The sequence below is a fragment of the Cupressus sempervirens genome, chromosome 7 (genome assembly GCF_028749045.1).
Source record: "Cupressus sempervirens isolate cs-2001-9-10 chromosome 7, ASM2874904v1, whole genome shotgun sequence".
NCBI lineage: Eukaryota > Viridiplantae > Streptophyta > Pinopsida > Cupressales > Cupressaceae > Cupressus > Cupressus sempervirens.
In genome coordinates, this window is record NC_143124.1 from 667,648,485 (window position 1) to 667,666,146 (window position 17,662).

Consider the following 17,662-nt stretch of genomic DNA (forward strand, 5'->3'; position numbering starts at 1 on the left):
GTCTCAAACACCCATTTGCCAATTTCATTTCTCAATTTAGGAACCAAAATACTCACAAGTATATCAATTTTCTCTTTTTTTGGAATTTCTCTAGAGTAACGAGAACATAATTTTCTCCATCTTTGCAAAAAAGTAACAAAGAGTTCTCCTTGATCTTGTTTGAGGTTGTATAAATCCAACATAAAAACTAGTTTTTGAACATTGTAAGAGAAGTGTTGAATAAATTTTTGAACAAGCTCCTCAAAATTCTTAAGTGGGGGAGTAATCTTAGTGAACAATTCCATAGCTTGACCTTTTAAACTCCTAGGGAACAATCTCATAAGATAAACATCTTTATGTGCAAATTCCAAACTCAAAACATTGAACTGTCTTACCTGATCATTAGGGTCTCCATTCCCATCATACTAATCATAATGAGGAAATTCTATTTTCTTAGGGAATTCAACCTCTAGAATACTCCTCTCAAAAGGTAGAGGACAAATACTTTGTAGAGAAAATGGATTCTTAGGTGTAATTTTATCCATTAACATCTTCATATTTTTCTCAGTTTGTTCTTGAAATGAAGGATTTTGTCTCCTGATATTCTTATTCACATCAAAATCATAAGGTACTTGAACACCTTTTTTGATTAAACCCATGAAGTATTTATCCTTATTAATCTGAATGTATTGATCCATGTACTTGTGAAATTCTGGGTCTTGCTCTAATAAATCATAATCCACACCAAAATCACATGTAGTAAATTGAGGGTGTTGTGAATTCCTTGGAGGAAACATTTTCCTTTGTTGATATCTAGGAGGAGGAGAAGGAGGTGGAGAACCATTACCACCACCAAGAAAAAGTTTATGACGTGCTATTTCATGAGCTCTCTTTTCTGCCTCATGTTGTATGAATGCATCCATGTAAGCTTGTTTTTCTTGTAGAAGATGTCTCTCCTCATCACCTCGAGGAGATATAGGAGGTAGAGAAACATTACCTCCTTGAGAAAGAATATCATTAACCATTTGTTGAGCCATATCTTTAGCCATTTTCTAGCTTGGGCTTCCGTATACATACTTGCTCTACTAAACTGACCATTAGGGGTTCTTGGAGTTTTGTTGAGAAATTCTTGAGACCTAGCCAAACTTTCATTGATTTGTTGTGCTACTTGTTTCTCTTTCTTATCCAAGTATGCTATCTTTTCCAATTCATCTTGTCTAATTTTATCATCCATTGGGTGAGAAGATTTAGGTGATAATCCAGGAGGAGCAAGAAATAGAGCGTAGTGCTGATTTCCTCCAAATTTTTTTTTTTTTGAGGTAGTTCCATCAATGTCTTCATGAGTTATGCGAGATCCCAAAGGTTTAACCCCATGTCACCTCAATAATCTATCATTTATCATGTCATCTATGCTTTTATCTTTGCTTCCAGTGAATAACATGACTTGCTCAAAAAGTGAAGAGGGCCTAGGTATGTTCAATTTACTAAGAATGCTAGGAGGAGTAAACTCAATTTTCGTTTTCCCCTTAGGTGTTTGATCAAAGATAGGTTCTTTTCCTTTATATTTTTGATGAGTTGGAACTAAGGGTAATTTACCAAAGTTAACTTGAGGTTGTTTACCGTTACTCACTTGAAACCTAGTCGTAACCGGCATGAGAGGGAAAATACTAATAAATAGGAAGACTCCAAGAAGCATTGGTATCACTCTTGGGTAGTAAAGTAATCACTTGTCCAATTAATAAGGTGTAATAATGTAATTTTCTGTCACTCTCATTAACTTAATCAGCCAATAGAGGTCTCACGATTGGTTAACGCAATATGCCACTGTTGGTCTCACAATTCTAGAATTATCCAAGAGTTATAATGTTCTGTAATAAAATGTAATAATATGAGATAAATTGATATGTTTAGACAAGTGAATGCCCACAATGCAAGGATGAAATCAAAGAATCCCAAAGGAAACTTTCTCCACTAGGGAAATCTCTAACTTTTTAAGATTTGATGTTGGTGACAAGATAAGACAAGACTTACCAACTCAAAGATAGCTATGATGCAAGGATCCAAAGTGACAACAAGTTTAGACACTCAAGATTAGGTCCACAATGGTCAAATCAACTCAGGAATGACAAAAACATGGTTACCCTAGAGTTGAAATGATGAATGATGAATTGTCCTTTTTTAACCAGCTAATATCAATTTCAGATTTATAAATAATAATCAGGCACATAGAACAATAATCAAGGATTTCAAGCAAACATCTACAAGCAATGGGTAGGGACAAAGCAACCTTGCACATAAACAAAAATAGTGTCGTAGTATGAATCTAATCCATATAACCACTATTGTGTATGTTCTCAAAATGTTTTTCAATCATGCACATAGTCCTAGAAAAGAAAAATTGGTAGCACTAAGGTTCTTAGTAATGATCAACTCTGCAGCTTTTGCAATCTAGAGTGGGCGAAATCCAATCCTGGAGCACCAGGGTTTTGACATATTCCAAGAATTTAATCAATCAGAGATATTGAGGAGATTTGATAGCCCAATAAAAGACTACACCTGTGAGGATTTCCCTCACAAGGATATTTATATAGTGGTTGCTATTACCACTTAAAAAATGGCTATTACCACTTGAGCATTTGTCCATGTGGTTGACCTAATAAAGGGAATGTCCACTACGATTTAACCCTCTCTAATAGAGGAAGACTCACAAAGTTTTAGCACGTGGGGACTTGATTTGGATTCCAGGGTTCCAAGTTTTTGATGTGTCCAAAAGGGAACATAGCATACTCCTCTAGCCTCTTCACGTTACCCAAACATAGTAAACAAGATTCTTTGACATGCTAATTTGAAATCACCTCACCAACTTTTTGGAAAATCCAAAAACAAACACCACTAATCTCAAAAGAGAAAGTACTAATGGATGTTGAGGACAAATCCAAGCAGAATAGTGAGATAATAACAAATATCCTTCGCTATCTACAAGGGGATCCGTTGTCAAGAGGAGCTTCGCAAGTAAAGCAAGCAAATGAAGCTTAGTCTCTCAAGATCTCCCAAATAGTGTGAAAAATGTGGACAAATATGCTCTGTGTGATACTTTGTACCATACCAGTGTGACAAATTTTACAACTATAGTGCGATAGTATGTAAAAGGGCATGATACTCTAACTAGTAAAGTATCACACAATAGTAGAAGAAACTGTTCTATGATACTAATAAAGTATCACACGATAGTTTTGTTTGCAAAATAAAATAAGTACGAAACAACAAGAAAATATGCAAGACAAAATATAATAGAGAGACAAAATAGAGACGTCTTGCTCCACAGTGGGCACAAAAAATGTACAATAGAATTATGCACTCCTCTAAACCATTCTATCTAAGGTATCCTATAGATTGGAAAACTTGAATGGTGGCTTAGAGCTCCCTAGTCATGGAGTGCAAAGGGATACAATGAACAATGATATGGCTCTCAACTAAGCCAAAGTAATGCAAACCCTTGCAAATAAACCATAAGATGAGAGATTCTAAGACAAAGCAAGAGTGCTAGTGTCAAAGAACTTCCATAGAAATGCAATGCAAATGTAACTATGCTAAATGGAATGCAAAAAATGCAACTATACTAGCAACATGAAGGTATTACAAAGCCATTCTAATTAAGCTAGGTGAACTATTCTATTGTATAAGGAAACTAAGCTAATGCAAATGAAGCTAAACTAGCGCAAGGATGCAAGAATGTAAGAGAGAGAAGATATAAGTTCTCCACAAATGCTCCAAGAAAACCTGTAAGAAAACCTACAACATAATAATAATTCAAATTGCAAGATCCTTAAATGAAGAGAGAGCTCTTTCTTTTAAAGATGTACAGACCATTTAGATCAAGATCAAGAGATGAATGATCAAGAGTGAGGGTTGACTTTTAGCATGATCCATGTGCAAGATCATTTCCACCAATGAGAAAGAGTTGATTTTTGCATCTCCGTGTGAGACAAAAAGTCTTTTCTTTTATTTTTAAATTGGGGAAAATATTTTATGTGTGCAACTTAGGATAAGAAGGTGAAAGAGGTCTTTTATTTAATTAAAAGGGGGCATGTTACTTTTAATTGAATATGAACTTAGGATATAGTGATCAAACTACAGGATAAAATCACATAAATTAATTTTTCAAGATTTTGTCTAGGCAATTAATTAAATAAACTAGCCAAAATGCTGAGAAGGGGGATAATAGTCCAGGTGACCATTTTTGGGTGATTACACAACCCAAAATAGTGCTACAACAATCAGAAAAATAAAACATAAATTCTATAAAGTGGATTGTAATTCTTGAATGCACTAGTGGCTTTTTTTTTTCCTTCTATTTATTGTTTTCTAGACAAAAGAGGATGGTTTGGAAACTTCACTTGCAATTTTTATTATTATCATTTCTAATACATGGTATGCCAACATCGACTTTAAATGTTCTATATTTTTTACTAACAAAAATACAGATATTCCCTAGGAAATTATTCACAGACAAATCAGAAAATCAAATTTAATAGATCATTAGTGGTTTTAAAAATTGTACCTTACAAAGTTTGGAAAATGACATTTTTTTTTCCTAGCAAAAATTAATACGGATCTAAATGGGGGGGCTAACGAGAACATTAGTTCATTGCCTTAGATAAAGTAGGGATAAACAATTTATTTAAAGAATTAATAAAGATACAATATGAAATTGATGATAATGTTAGGTTAAAATATGGATGCAAATTTCGTGTGTCCACAATTACTATAGCTAGTATTTAAAGGATTTCAATTGCATTTATTTCATCTCTACCAAATATTAGTATCAATTTGTATTGACTCTTCAATTGGTGTAATAAATGGAACATAATTCTCCACAAGAATTATATGAACATATCTATGACTAAAGTATGTTACCTTCTATCATTTGCTAATGTTTTCTAGAGATTGACCAAGAAAAACATGTCTCCTTGCAATACTAATGTCAATCCTCTTAAGTTAACTTTTATACCACAAGTCCTTAAATAATAACAAAGACAAGTAGATGTGAAAGAAAAATGAGAAATGTATAGAGTATCGAATGACTTCTACAACCGTAAGATGTTTTTTATAGCCATGGACTTGATCTTGTTCTACAACTTACCCCACATAGCTGAAATAATCTTCTATTCTTAAGGCAAACGATAAATTAAGAGACATGCAATTGTAGATCTTAAGAGATGATAGATTCTAGAATCTTAGATGCAGAAATCTAATTTAATTACATAATTATATTATATTTTTTATTTTTATATATAATTAGACATAAGTAAATAAATACATAAATAATTAACTAAAATGAAATATGGTAATCCAATAAAGTGTAATGTATCATATACAATGTAAAATCAAATTTCTAAAATAAAAATATCACATACTAATCTTAAATTTGTTTTAACTATTTATAGATAAAACAAGTGAGGCGTCAAAGTTCTTGCCAATAGTGCAATATATAAGATCTTAAAAAATGTATAAGACTTTTTAATTTGAGCAGGGAAATGCAACCCTGTAGAGGGGGTTTCTTAGAAAAATATTATTTAAACAAGTCTCACATGTACTATTATTATTGAAATTAGTCTCCTGTCTTCAATTTTTTATTGTTGAGTTTATGTCTTGAATAATACACGAGTTTGATTATGATAATTTTGCATGACAAATCTGTAAATTTGTTAAGCTTGTTTTGAGCAAGTCTTTAAAGAACCATCTTATTGTTGCAATAAATAACATATCAATAATAACATCACTAATTTGAAATCTTTTTAATATTTAAAAAATTAAATAAATTCTAGAACTAAATTAAATGTGAAAATTATGTAAGACCATTTAGTATAAAATTGACAATATCTATATTTTATTAAAAAAACTCATTGACTATTATTAATAATATAATTTATTTTTTATTAGGTAAAAAAATTGTCAAATTACTTATAAAACTTTATCAAGTTAAATAATATGTCAATAAATGATATTTATTAAAAATGCTATTGCAAAAATGCACACATAAAAATAAATTCAAAAAAAATAAATTAATGCAATTATAAAAAGATAAAATTTATTATTATTAATGAATCATAAAGTTGTTATTAATAAAATGACATCTTTTCATATGTTGTAAATTAATGCATGGTTGTTATCAATGCCATACATATATTTTGTATTTTTTGTTGAGAGAAATTGATTTTTATCCTTATCAAAATTTGCATACGACTAATAAAATTATGAAAAATGTGAATTATAAAATGATGAATTCTATTTATCATTAGTATCCTATGCAATTATTAAAAAAATTAATAATCAAACTTCCAGTGTAATATTTCTATAATTATTCAAATAGATTGTTTTATAATTACTTTTTATAATTGAACAAATTACTTTCAAATAGCTTAAGGTAAATATTCGAATCATTTTAATTATCATACATTCACTATTAAAACTGGTTGAATTTACACTACTTTAGCTGATATGCATATTAGCTCTTTCTTTGTTTAAACTAAATTTATTATTTTTAATTTTTATTTTTATAACACATAAACAAAACATTGACACCAGCTCTGCAAAAAAATTCCTCTTACGAGCATTTGCATAGAAGACGATTGCCATGACAGTTATTTGAAGATTGGGCAATTCAGCATGCGATGCGAGTCGGTGCAGGCCTTATGGGCCTCCTCTCCTCCTCTCCACCACGTTGTGGCCACTGCGGTGCTTAATCACCCTCCAAGTCTCTACACCGGCGGATCAGATGGAGCCATCGTCTGGTGGAAGCTCTCTTCCCAACAGGTAGCCATTTCGAAATAAGACAGAAAATCTCTTATACATTTTCGAGCCGCATGTAAGGTTTGTAAAATTTAATTGCCAGCAAATAAATCTAATAGCCGTGCAGTTTTCCCTGTTACGACTGTAATATTGCCAAACTTGCAACTGCAGTACAATTTTGTAGTGGATATGTAATGGGAGCCCTTGCGGCAACATATATCCATTGCATACTATGTATCAAAGAGGCTGAAATAAGCGGTCATTGTTCTTTTGAAAGAAGTTTGTGAAGCTTTTTCCCGCTCGTACTATGTGAAAGTATTGCAGAAAAAATAAAGTGGATCGATTAACATGACAATTCGAAAACAGTGAAAAAATTCATTGGCTTGTTGATCTCTCACAAAGATTCAACAAAAAGGATAAAAACCGATTAAGTAGTTTGCACCTAGCATCTCTTTTTTGTTAGATTTCGGTCATTCTAGATCTTGCGCCCCTAAAATATAATTCTCCAATCTAATAAGGAGCTGCGTTCACAAAATGGATATCATTATTTATGGTGCTTTTACAATCAGGATTCTTGGTATGATAACTCCCAAGCATCCTTCCACACATGCTTAACTGAAGGCTTACCATTAATTCCTCTATCTCAGCTGCGGGTACAACAACAAAACTTGAAAGAGTTATACCTTATAGCTCTGTCAGCATCATAACGCATGATCTTGCCGTACAATGCCAAGGGCATCCATGCCCTTCAAATACAACATGCTTAGAGCCTATAATTTAAAGCAGGAAAGCAGAATCAGTTGCCAGTGCCCACATAAATCTGGCGGCTCCCCGGAATTGAGCTCTCTGCCTAACATGTTCATTGGTAGCAGTAGATAGCTCAGCTTCTTCCTCCCTCACAAATCCTGTCAACTATCGTACCATTGTTCTGACCTGCTTCTTTGTCTCCGCTTTTACAAATTCCCTTATTAGGAACCCGTCCATTGTTTTCAGCATTTTGTAGATATCAGCATTCTATAAGAACTAAGATTCTGGAGCTCATTTCTAGACATAGAATGCTCTGTGTAGATGACGTTTAAGTATCTATCGAGTTCTGTTCTGGGCTCTTTTCTAAACATGATAGGCACTGTGTTGATGAATTGTAAGTATTTATTCAGTTCTATGCTAGCAGCATGCCCTTCGGTAAACTCTTCATCTTTGTCCAATGCTTAATGATAGCCTGAAAAACTGGGACTCTAATAACAATGCCATTGAAAACAATATCTACGAAGGATCCATGTTTGACATGACTGTTTGTTTGCACCTTGTAATCATTTTTGTATAACTATATTCCAGTGTATCTGGATAAATCAAAAATTTCAGTGACTGGTCAATCATATATGTATTTTCCTTACAATGCTTACTGTATCCTTTGTTACGATCCACAAGATGCACTTTTTTTGATCAAACTATGATTTTCATTGAGAATCAAATTCACTTGTTTTTGCTTACAAGCTAAGCCAAGAAATCATTTAGGAAGAGAGCTGGTAGTTGTAATCCATCCCACCCAGCATCGCTAACAGGGGATGGGTACTAGGGCTTGAGTGACTACTGCATTTGCTAATAGTTCCACCCTTCTGTTGGCTGTTTTTGGAGCAGTATGCGAACTGTATTGTCTGTAATCTATGAAGGGGGCTCCTTCCTTCCCAAAGGATGCTTTTTTGCTTCCAATCAAGGGTCCTCCCTTTGATCATTGCATTAATAGTGATTTGAAACTCACCTATTATGATTCATATTAGGGAATCCACAGCTTTGGAGGTTGCTAGTGTAACCCTTCTAAGTAGTCTATTGCTTTTCTACTTTGTCATCTATGGCAGCTTCCAATTGGGTGCCATCCATTTGACAGTTGCATTTGTAATGATTTAAGAATCAGCTCATATGATTGGGGAATCTGTGTTTTGAAGATTGCCATTTCTGATCCTTATATAAGGAGAAACTCCCACTTCATTATCTGTGCCCAGGAGTATTATCTGTGCCCAGAGTATAAAAATGTTTGAGCCTCCATAAATATCCCATTATCGTCCCTTATAAGGCATCAAGTCCTGTCATCTTCATCAGTAAGCTTTCTTGTGACTTATGTAGCAAGGTAAGCCACTTTGTCAGCATCGTGACTTCAGCGGCATTTGTATTGACTTCACCAACAAGATAAAACGCTATAAGTTTAGATTGCATGTATTCTTGAAAGGATGCTTTAATATGTAATTTGAACCAGTTATCATTTCATGGTCAATAACAGAATGAGTGGACAGCAGATGGAATGGAAGTAAACAACTGACTGATGTGTCTTCTGCAATGTTCCTCCAAGATTCTGGGACAGGGATGACTGGTGGTGGGAGGGATGTTCTTAGGCCATTTTAGGGATGGTCTGAGTATGGCAAAAGGGTCAGCTATATAAAAAGTGAGTAAATTTTCAAAAATAGGGGAATTTCATATATTCATTTGATAACATTGATAAGGCATCCATTATATATATTTTAAAATCCTTCTTATACAACATCATGTGCATATGATATAAAATCAAAGCTACAAAGAGATTGGTACTGATACTAGTACATGAGATGGTACTGGTGTATTTTTCAAAAACAGGAGACGGGTACATTGAGATGCCATTTTTTAATATAATTGAATAATTTATAAATTTGGTTAGTTGCAGGGAGATGGATATAATTTAATAAGCTATCAAATTTACCTAGTTGCATGAAAAAATATAGTTGATATGTGAAAATAAGTTTGCCCGATGGAAATAAACTAATGCAACAATAAAAAAGGGACAGAGATGATATCATGTGCCATGATGAGGCTTTTTCTTTTCTGTTTTTTCTTTTAGGTAAAAGTATCCTGGGATTCAAGATGTTTCAGTTTGGGGAACATGTTGTAGTCCTTGAGATGTGTCTTCCTGCCATTATCTATAAAACTTAAAAATACAACAAAATACCCAAAGGCAAGTTTGAACCACAAAATGACAAAGTCACAAAAACATTGTACTAGAAAGTATGAGGTTGCCTCTAAATGACATTCGTCAATACTGCATCAAAGTTAGAGTTCGACTTTGAGCCACTGCCACTATGAGGACTGCCTCATTCACTGGAACTTTGACCAATCCATCTTGTGTCTCCTCCTCAATTTGGGTGGTGTCTTCAAGATCAACATCCCACTATAAAGTTGGAGTTTGCGGATACTCTAGGGTTTGATGATCTTGAAGTCACAAAGCACTATGCTGGATCACCAATTTTTTCGCTTGTCTAGAGTTGAGCCTATCCTCTTGATAGAGTAGACAAATTTGTATGTGGACCAATCCCTCTCAGCAACAGTGTAATATACCTTAACTGGGATATACTTAATCTTGCCCAAAGTAACAATTTCACAACATAGTTATTTTAACATATTTTATAATTAAATCGTATAATATCTAATGAACTTTCTAAGTGAATAAGCAATTACTTTCACATACTTAAATATATAGTTTCATTTCTAATAATAAACCCTGGTAGGGATTGGTGTTGAATGTACAATAGGGCGCCTAAACATTGGACACAAGTACGCCTAAGGGCATGGTATAAGACATCTTGGCCCACAAGTGGCATAACTCCCTTCTCCATCAAAAATTGGGGTGGCCTACCTAGAGGGGAACTTGTATTTGCCTTCCCAATCACGTCTTCTTACTAACCAATACATGATTGCTTCAATTCTTTAGTTTCACTTCCAACAACCAACCATCATAGAAGTTGGAGAGGAATGCATGCGAGGATGCTTGAAACATTTGCCGCAACTAAGCCCAAGGGTGGTATAACACCCTTGGCCCACAAGTGGTAGGAATCTTTTTTCCATCCAACATTGTAGTGACCTACTTAGAGGGGGAACTTTCATTTTCTCTCCAATCATCTCTTCTTTCTAACCCATACATGATTACTTCTATTGTTTAACTTTCAACAACTAATCCTGGTAAGGGTTTTGGAAACTACAATTGGAACAATTGTTATGTTGTCATTGATGTCACACCCTACTGGTGAGACAATTGCTACCTGAGTAGAGTGCCATATCAAGATGATTGATGAAGAGGATATGAAAAGAAGAGATAACAAGAGAACCTAGTGGAAAGGTTGAGCTATGAGGAATTACAATGGACACTTGATGAGTTGGACTTTGACAAGATAATGCATTGTTTAATCATAACACTGAGTGAAGAAGATCGTTGTGTTGAAGCTTAGAAGAGATGATCAATGAAGAACAAATACATAGGCTTAACTGAGCTTCAAAGCGAAAGATTAAGCAACTTATAGTTGAAACCGAGCTGTTCTAGTGTTGACCGAGTGAACTGTAGAAGCCGAGCAAATATAGTGTCGACTGAGCACCAGTAAAGACGAAGTATCAGATTGTTGGACCGAGCGCTAGTAAAAGGACTGAACGAAGACAGTATAAGCCAAGCAAGACAGTTAGTGATGACCGAGGCCGAGGAACACAGTTTTGGTCGAGTGTCAGCATTTGTTATTTTGTGAAGGAATTGAGATTCCTAGCTGACATAGTTGAATTCTTCAAATATGTAAAGCGTGTTGAAGATAAGGATTGATGAGCTGGAACATTTAATGCAAGAGAAACCGTGTTTGAGGGTTTCTAGGCATGAATTCAAAGAGAAGTTTTGAGAAGTTTCTAGAAGGAGGAGGAGGAAACGAAATGGTGGAAGGATTCAATGAATCTGACCTAAACCTAAGATCAATAGTGGTGTTTAAGCGGCAAAAGATCAAAGTTACCTATTTAAGGAGGCATAAGGGCTAACCTAGTAAAGTTGGAGCTGCTATTGATTCTATTGATTGGCGAACTTGAGTAGAAGGTTGAACAATGAAGTGTTGAGATGAAGAGTGATTGCTTGAAGTGTTTCCAAGCAAATCAGTGATGGAGATGATAATGGAGGCCAATTAGTGAATCAACTGTTGAACTGAATTGTGATCTGTATTTGCAAAGTGAGTTGCATTTATCAGATCAACCCGCTGTCACTTTCTAACCAATGTATTAGTTGAAATCCTTTAATCAAGGTTGACCTAACAGTCATTTGTAAATCCTTTAATCAAGGTGACATTATGATTGAATGTTCTTAAGTCCTCTAACAAGGTCACACCTTACATTGTGTATTGTAACCTTAACAGGGTTGGCTCCTAATAGAGCTCACTTCAAAAGAGTGAAAAATTGGTGACGTTGCTGGTGGGTGTTCCCAAATTGGGTTTCCACGTTAAATCCTGGTGTCTTACTTGTGTGAATGTTATTTGAGATGTTTACTGTTTAAGTTTTACATTCTGCAAGTTAGTTATTATTGGGACAGTGGAACTACAAGTTTATGTTACTGATAAGTTGCTATAGAGACCGAGTGGATTAGAGATTAGATCTAAGTTGTTTGAAGAGTTTAAAAGTTTATTTGGTACATTTGGACCTGAGGATAACTGATTCAACCCTCCCTCACACCCCACCTTGTTATTCTAAATCATTCTAACAAAGGGTTGGAGAGGAATGCATGATAGGGCGGCCAAAACATTCACCATAACTGAACCCAAGGGCGTGGTATAACACCCCTTGGCCCACAATTGCAGAGAATATCTTTTCCATCCAATGTTGAGGGGAAACCTATATGCCCTCCCAATTCCGTCTCCTTACTAACCCATACATGATTGTTTGTAGGAGAATAAATTAATCAAATCAATAATTGAAGAATCTAGATAGTTTGGTAATTCTCTTGCTAACTAAATCAAAATATATATTATACATTAACATGACATTGTATACAACAATACTTGCTAGTTCACAAGTCTGTTGACTTCTGAATTGAGAATTCTTATATCAGATCTGATCCTCCTCCATGCCCTCTTCCAATGAATTGGTCCTCTTCTTATACCTTCCAGCAATAAGGAGACACATTCTTCAACTTTGCAACGAACTCCTCACTTCGCGGCCAATCACTGCATGTTAATCAAAGTAATTGCTGCTTATATTGATATCCTTAAATTATGGTCAGCCCTTACCAGATTAATCATTATTTGTTACCTTTCAATTTAGAGTAGTCAGCTTCCTTCATGTAATTAAGCACTGCCATTTTTCTCCGAGTCAGTCCTATTTATTCATATAATTCTTTTTGCCACTTAGGCAAGGGCGTGACAGTCCACCCCTCCCAAGATTGCTTGTCCTTAAGAAATTCTTATGAAGATCTATTTCTCGATTCAACCTCCATTGTGTAAATTTGAACCAGTTTATTAGTTTACCTTAGAATCGGGGTATCCTAAAGTAATAATTAATTATATACTTTCTTTTATCTTATAGGGGAATGACAAAAGGTTATCAGTCTAAGAGTTGGTTTGTTTTAGCATCACTTGTATTGTCAAAGGACCGACTTGCTGGAACCATCATTTGCACAATAATATGAATCTCTCTGTGGCAAAGCAAAGGCGATCTTTCTGTATATTAAGATGAGGATAAGAAGCATGATACACATCTTTATGATGTTCGCATCAAGAAGATTTGGGGAGCTATCTGACTCAAACATAAAATCAAGCCACTAGCCTCTTGCTGATTGTAGGAGTGCCTTGTGTGGTTAGCTAGTGCTTGAAAGTACCTAACTTCAATCGATAGTCAGTCTTTAGTTTGCATCCATGGATGAGATTGAAGAGGAGATTGATCTGAAAACCATTTGAGTATACCTTAGAAGCTTGCATTAGGTGGGTGGAGTCGCTAATAAAGTTGCATCTATTAGAGTCTAAGTCATTCAACTTCCTTGCATTCATAGTTAGAAGTAGAAGTAGAAGTAAACTTCAAGTTGATAGTTCAACTGTTGGGAAAAAGAACTATATTTTCATTGCACATTTTGAAGCCAAACCTTTAGAAATCTAACCAACAAGTCTTGAGAAACAAGGTAAGTCGCCCTAGTGATCCCAATAAATCACATCATTTCTCTAAGCGTGTATCTCAATTGAAGAAACCTTGAAGTCATTTCATGATCTTATTTTGCAAGCTTAGTATAAGAAGCAACCTTATTCAAGAGAGGCTTGAGTAGTTAGTGTTTCACTTCAAAACATGGAGTGTTTGATTCTGCATTATGTAGTGGAACAAAACTCACATGAAGAGTACCATGGTAGGGGTATGATAGTTTGCCTTTCTTGTGATTGCTTGTCCTCAAACACAATTTTAATCTTGTTAGCCAATTAGTGTCCCAAAGCACCCACTACCATGTAATTAGCTTTTACTATGGAACTTCGATATTACCCCAGGTTGTGAATATGTTTGGTCGATAACTCTTAACAACATAGGTTTGTAATTCTAAGACAAGTTCTCTTTTAGTTGCATGTCACAAATATCTCTTTGACTCATAGCTAGGGTGGGCTTTACACATATTGAGATGAGATTTAGAAGCATGACACACATCGACAATGTTGTGTATATTAAGAATAAAGGCACGAAGTACACACTTAAGTTATGAAGCATCCATCTAAGATATATAAGACACAAATACATGTAAAGCATGAAGTATGGAGTATACATATGAATACACATAAGACATGAATTATACACGAGTATGCTTAAGGCATGAAACATATACTTGAATACATGCAAGGCACAAATCATACACATGGATAAGAAAAGGCATTAATCATACACATGAATACCTATAGGGCATGATACATATACCTGAATACATGTAGCGCATGAATCATACACAAGAATACATGAAGGCATGATGAATACACATAAGGCATGAATCATACACGAGGCAAGAACCACATACCCAAATGCATGCAAGGCACGGATGTAACCCATGAATACATGGTGGCATGAATCGTAGACATAAGGCATGAATCATACGTGTGAATACATGTAAGGGATGAAGTAACATAAATGCACATAAGGCCTGAAGTATACATGTCAAATATGTACCTTCTGAAGCAACATACATAATACATTTTAGACATGTAAGACATGAAGCAATACATAAAGGCACAAATTATACGTGAGCAATGTTCTTATGGAGTAAGCATGCTGAAGTCAATCATTTGTGAAGCAACCACAAGCCATAAGTTTGAATAGTATACATATAAAATACACATGGAGTAAGCATGCTTAATATTTGACACAAAGCAGTTAAAGAACACAAACATAGAAATGCAAAGTTCCCCACTAAATTTTATTCTTGACCTACTTAAGAAAGAGACTAAGTAGTTAACCCTAATTAGATGATAGTTAAAGTAGGTTTGTCTCTTACTCTGATACCAATTGTAATGTTCTCTTTTAGAATTACTTTATAATTTTCCTTAGAATCACAAATTTAAATAAACAAGGCATATAATATTGTTAGAGATATAACTAGTGTAACCCGGGTGTGTGCACTTGGGTCAAAACCCCGAAGCACCCGGTGTGGGTGCGTCATGCACTCGAGTACCCCCGTCGGTTGAAAAAGCGCCGCCACACCTCAACTGCACCGGTTGAGCACCTGGGTTACACTGGTTAATTACTTGGGCTGAAATGTATCATGATTCATAATCGTATTTATAATTTTATTTTCATTTTGTAAAATGCAGTTTTATAATTGCATCTAGATCCGGCCAAAGTGCAAAAGACATAGAAATTAATGAGGGAAGTGCATTTGATTATGAGTTTAAGCCCGAGGGAAGTGATCATGGGACTAATGTAGATGGTCAATTTGAGGAAGAGCCTCCTTATGTTGCACCAGGGGTGCCTTCTATTCGTTGCCTTTCAAAGATTTTGGCAAAGTATGCTAGGGGTCCTTATGATCCAAAGTCCCCTCTAAAATAGTTTGCTGTGAAAATTACACACCCTACACCTTCAGGTGGTGGCACACGTAAATGGAAGTGTAATATATGTGACACAGAATGGTTTGGCAACATTGCAAGTGTTAATGCATACCTTTTTTGGACTGGTTATGGCGTGAGCCCATGCATATTCTTGACAAATTCTGAGAATGTGAAATACAAAATTGAAGTGAACAAATTATGGGGCATTTCTGATGATATTGAAGTCCTAGTGCCTAGATCTTTGGCTGCTAGGCAACAGGTATAGAGTATACAACAGTTACAGGGACAGCAAGATACATCTCGTATCTTTCATCAGAGAGCCGGAACTATGTCACCTATACCATCCTTTTCCTCACCTACACACAGTTCAAAAAGGGATAGCAGTAGGGGGAAACAAAAAGCAACTACAAGTCGTAGTGGTAGTAACCCCACTGCTCATTTATTTAACATGCACGTAAGGGACCGGTTAGATGATGCTGTTGGTGATTTCTTCTTTTCCAATGGCATCCCTACACATGTGGCTCGATCTCCCTATTTTGTGAGGATGATGTCCATGGCAGTGAACGAGGAAGAGCCATCATATGTGCCACCAAGTGACCACAAGTTGAGGACTACAGTGTTGGATAGAGCATATGCCAAAGTTGAGATCTTGATGGAGCAAATGAAGGCATGTTGGATGGATTTAGGCCGCAACATTATCATGGATGGGTGGACGGACATTAGTCATCGTCCACTCATCAACATTATGGTTACATGCACTGAGGCCCATACTTTTTAAAGGTAGTTCATTGTTCAGGGCATCGTAAAGATGCTGATTTTCAATTTCATGTGCTTAGGGAAGCCATTGAGGAGGTTGGGCCACGAAATGTGGTCCAAGTTGTGACAGATGTAGCACATGTGTTCCAAGCTGCAGGGAGGCTTGTTGAGGCAGCCTATAGGCATATTTGGTAGACTCCATGTTGTGTGCATGCCATTAACAATGCACTCAAAGACATGGGGAAAATTGACTGGATTAGATAGGTGGTTAATGATGGGAGAGAGATGCATATGTTTATCTGCAATCACCATACATCACATGCACTTTTCAGGAGCTTCATAGAGAAGCAATTCCTAAAACCAGTTGAGACCAGGTACGCATCATATTATATTCTCTTGGAGAGAATGATTGAGTTGCAAGTGCCATTGCAACTCATGGTTATGACACAAGAATGGAATCGATGGCCCGAGTCTAGAACAAAGCAGGGGAAGAGGGTAAAGGAGACAGTCAAGAGTGATAAGTTTTGGAGTGATGCAAAATACATAGTTTCCATTATTCCTCTAGTGTTTCAGGTGATTAGATATGGAGATGCAGATTCACCTAGCCTTGGAGAGGTTTATGAGTGCATTGATTCCATGCTTGGGCAGATGAGGGCTGCTGTGCTTGAGAGAGACCCCACTCTAGCATTCTATACAGAGCACATTGAGCCTATCATTCATTGCAGGTGGGAGAAGCTGAAAACTCCTTTGCACATGGCTGCCTATGCATTGAACCCGAAGTGGTACATATTACAATAATAGATAAGTCGTCTATTATTAGTTAATGGTTATCTATTGTAAATATCTAGTTAGCTTTAGTTTGCTTTCATTTTTTTAGCTTTGTTTGTTTGAATAGAATGCTTCTATTCTTTACGATTGTTCCCTAAGGAAACATTGTTTTGTTCTTTTGTATTTAATGACCTTTCGGTCTCTGTTAATAACAGGCAAGTATTTACCAATTACTTTGTAATATGGTATCAGACCAAGGTTGAATTTTTTTGAAAATAATAATTTCTTATTGAAATTATCTGAACCTTATTTTCGAAATTATTCTTTCCCTAAATTATTTTGCTTCGTTATACCTAGTTAAGGCTAGGGTTTGGGATGCAAAGAATCTGCAACTTAGGAGTAGAAATCGCGACATTAGTTTGTAAAATCGCCGCAACATCATTCTTTCATTGGAGACCTCGTTTCTTCTAGAAATTGCGTCATATGGCAGAGAGTGTCTGAAAAACGATTGAAGAAAATGCGACGATATTTTTTGGACTAGA

General features: G+C 35.5%; 1 protein-coding gene across 3 annotated transcripts in view; it reads left to right on the top strand.

The window, feature by feature from the left end:
- Positions 1-6,533: 6,533 nt before the first annotated feature.
- The window catches only part of LOC149548436 (Transducin/WD40 repeat-like superfamily protein), a 223,209-nt gene continuing 212,080 nt past the window's right edge, over positions 6,534-17,662 (top strand). For all 3 annotated transcript variants that reach the window (XR_016354026.1, XM_089792504.1, XM_089792505.1), the window contains exon 1: positions 6,534-6,795. Coding sequence is in view for 2 of the 3 variants with exons in the window: in XM_089792504.1 (XP_089648630.1) it covers positions 6,649-6,795 (147 nt within the window). In the remaining variant the exon portion in view is untranslated. The remainder of the gene's footprint in view (positions 6,796-17,662) is intronic.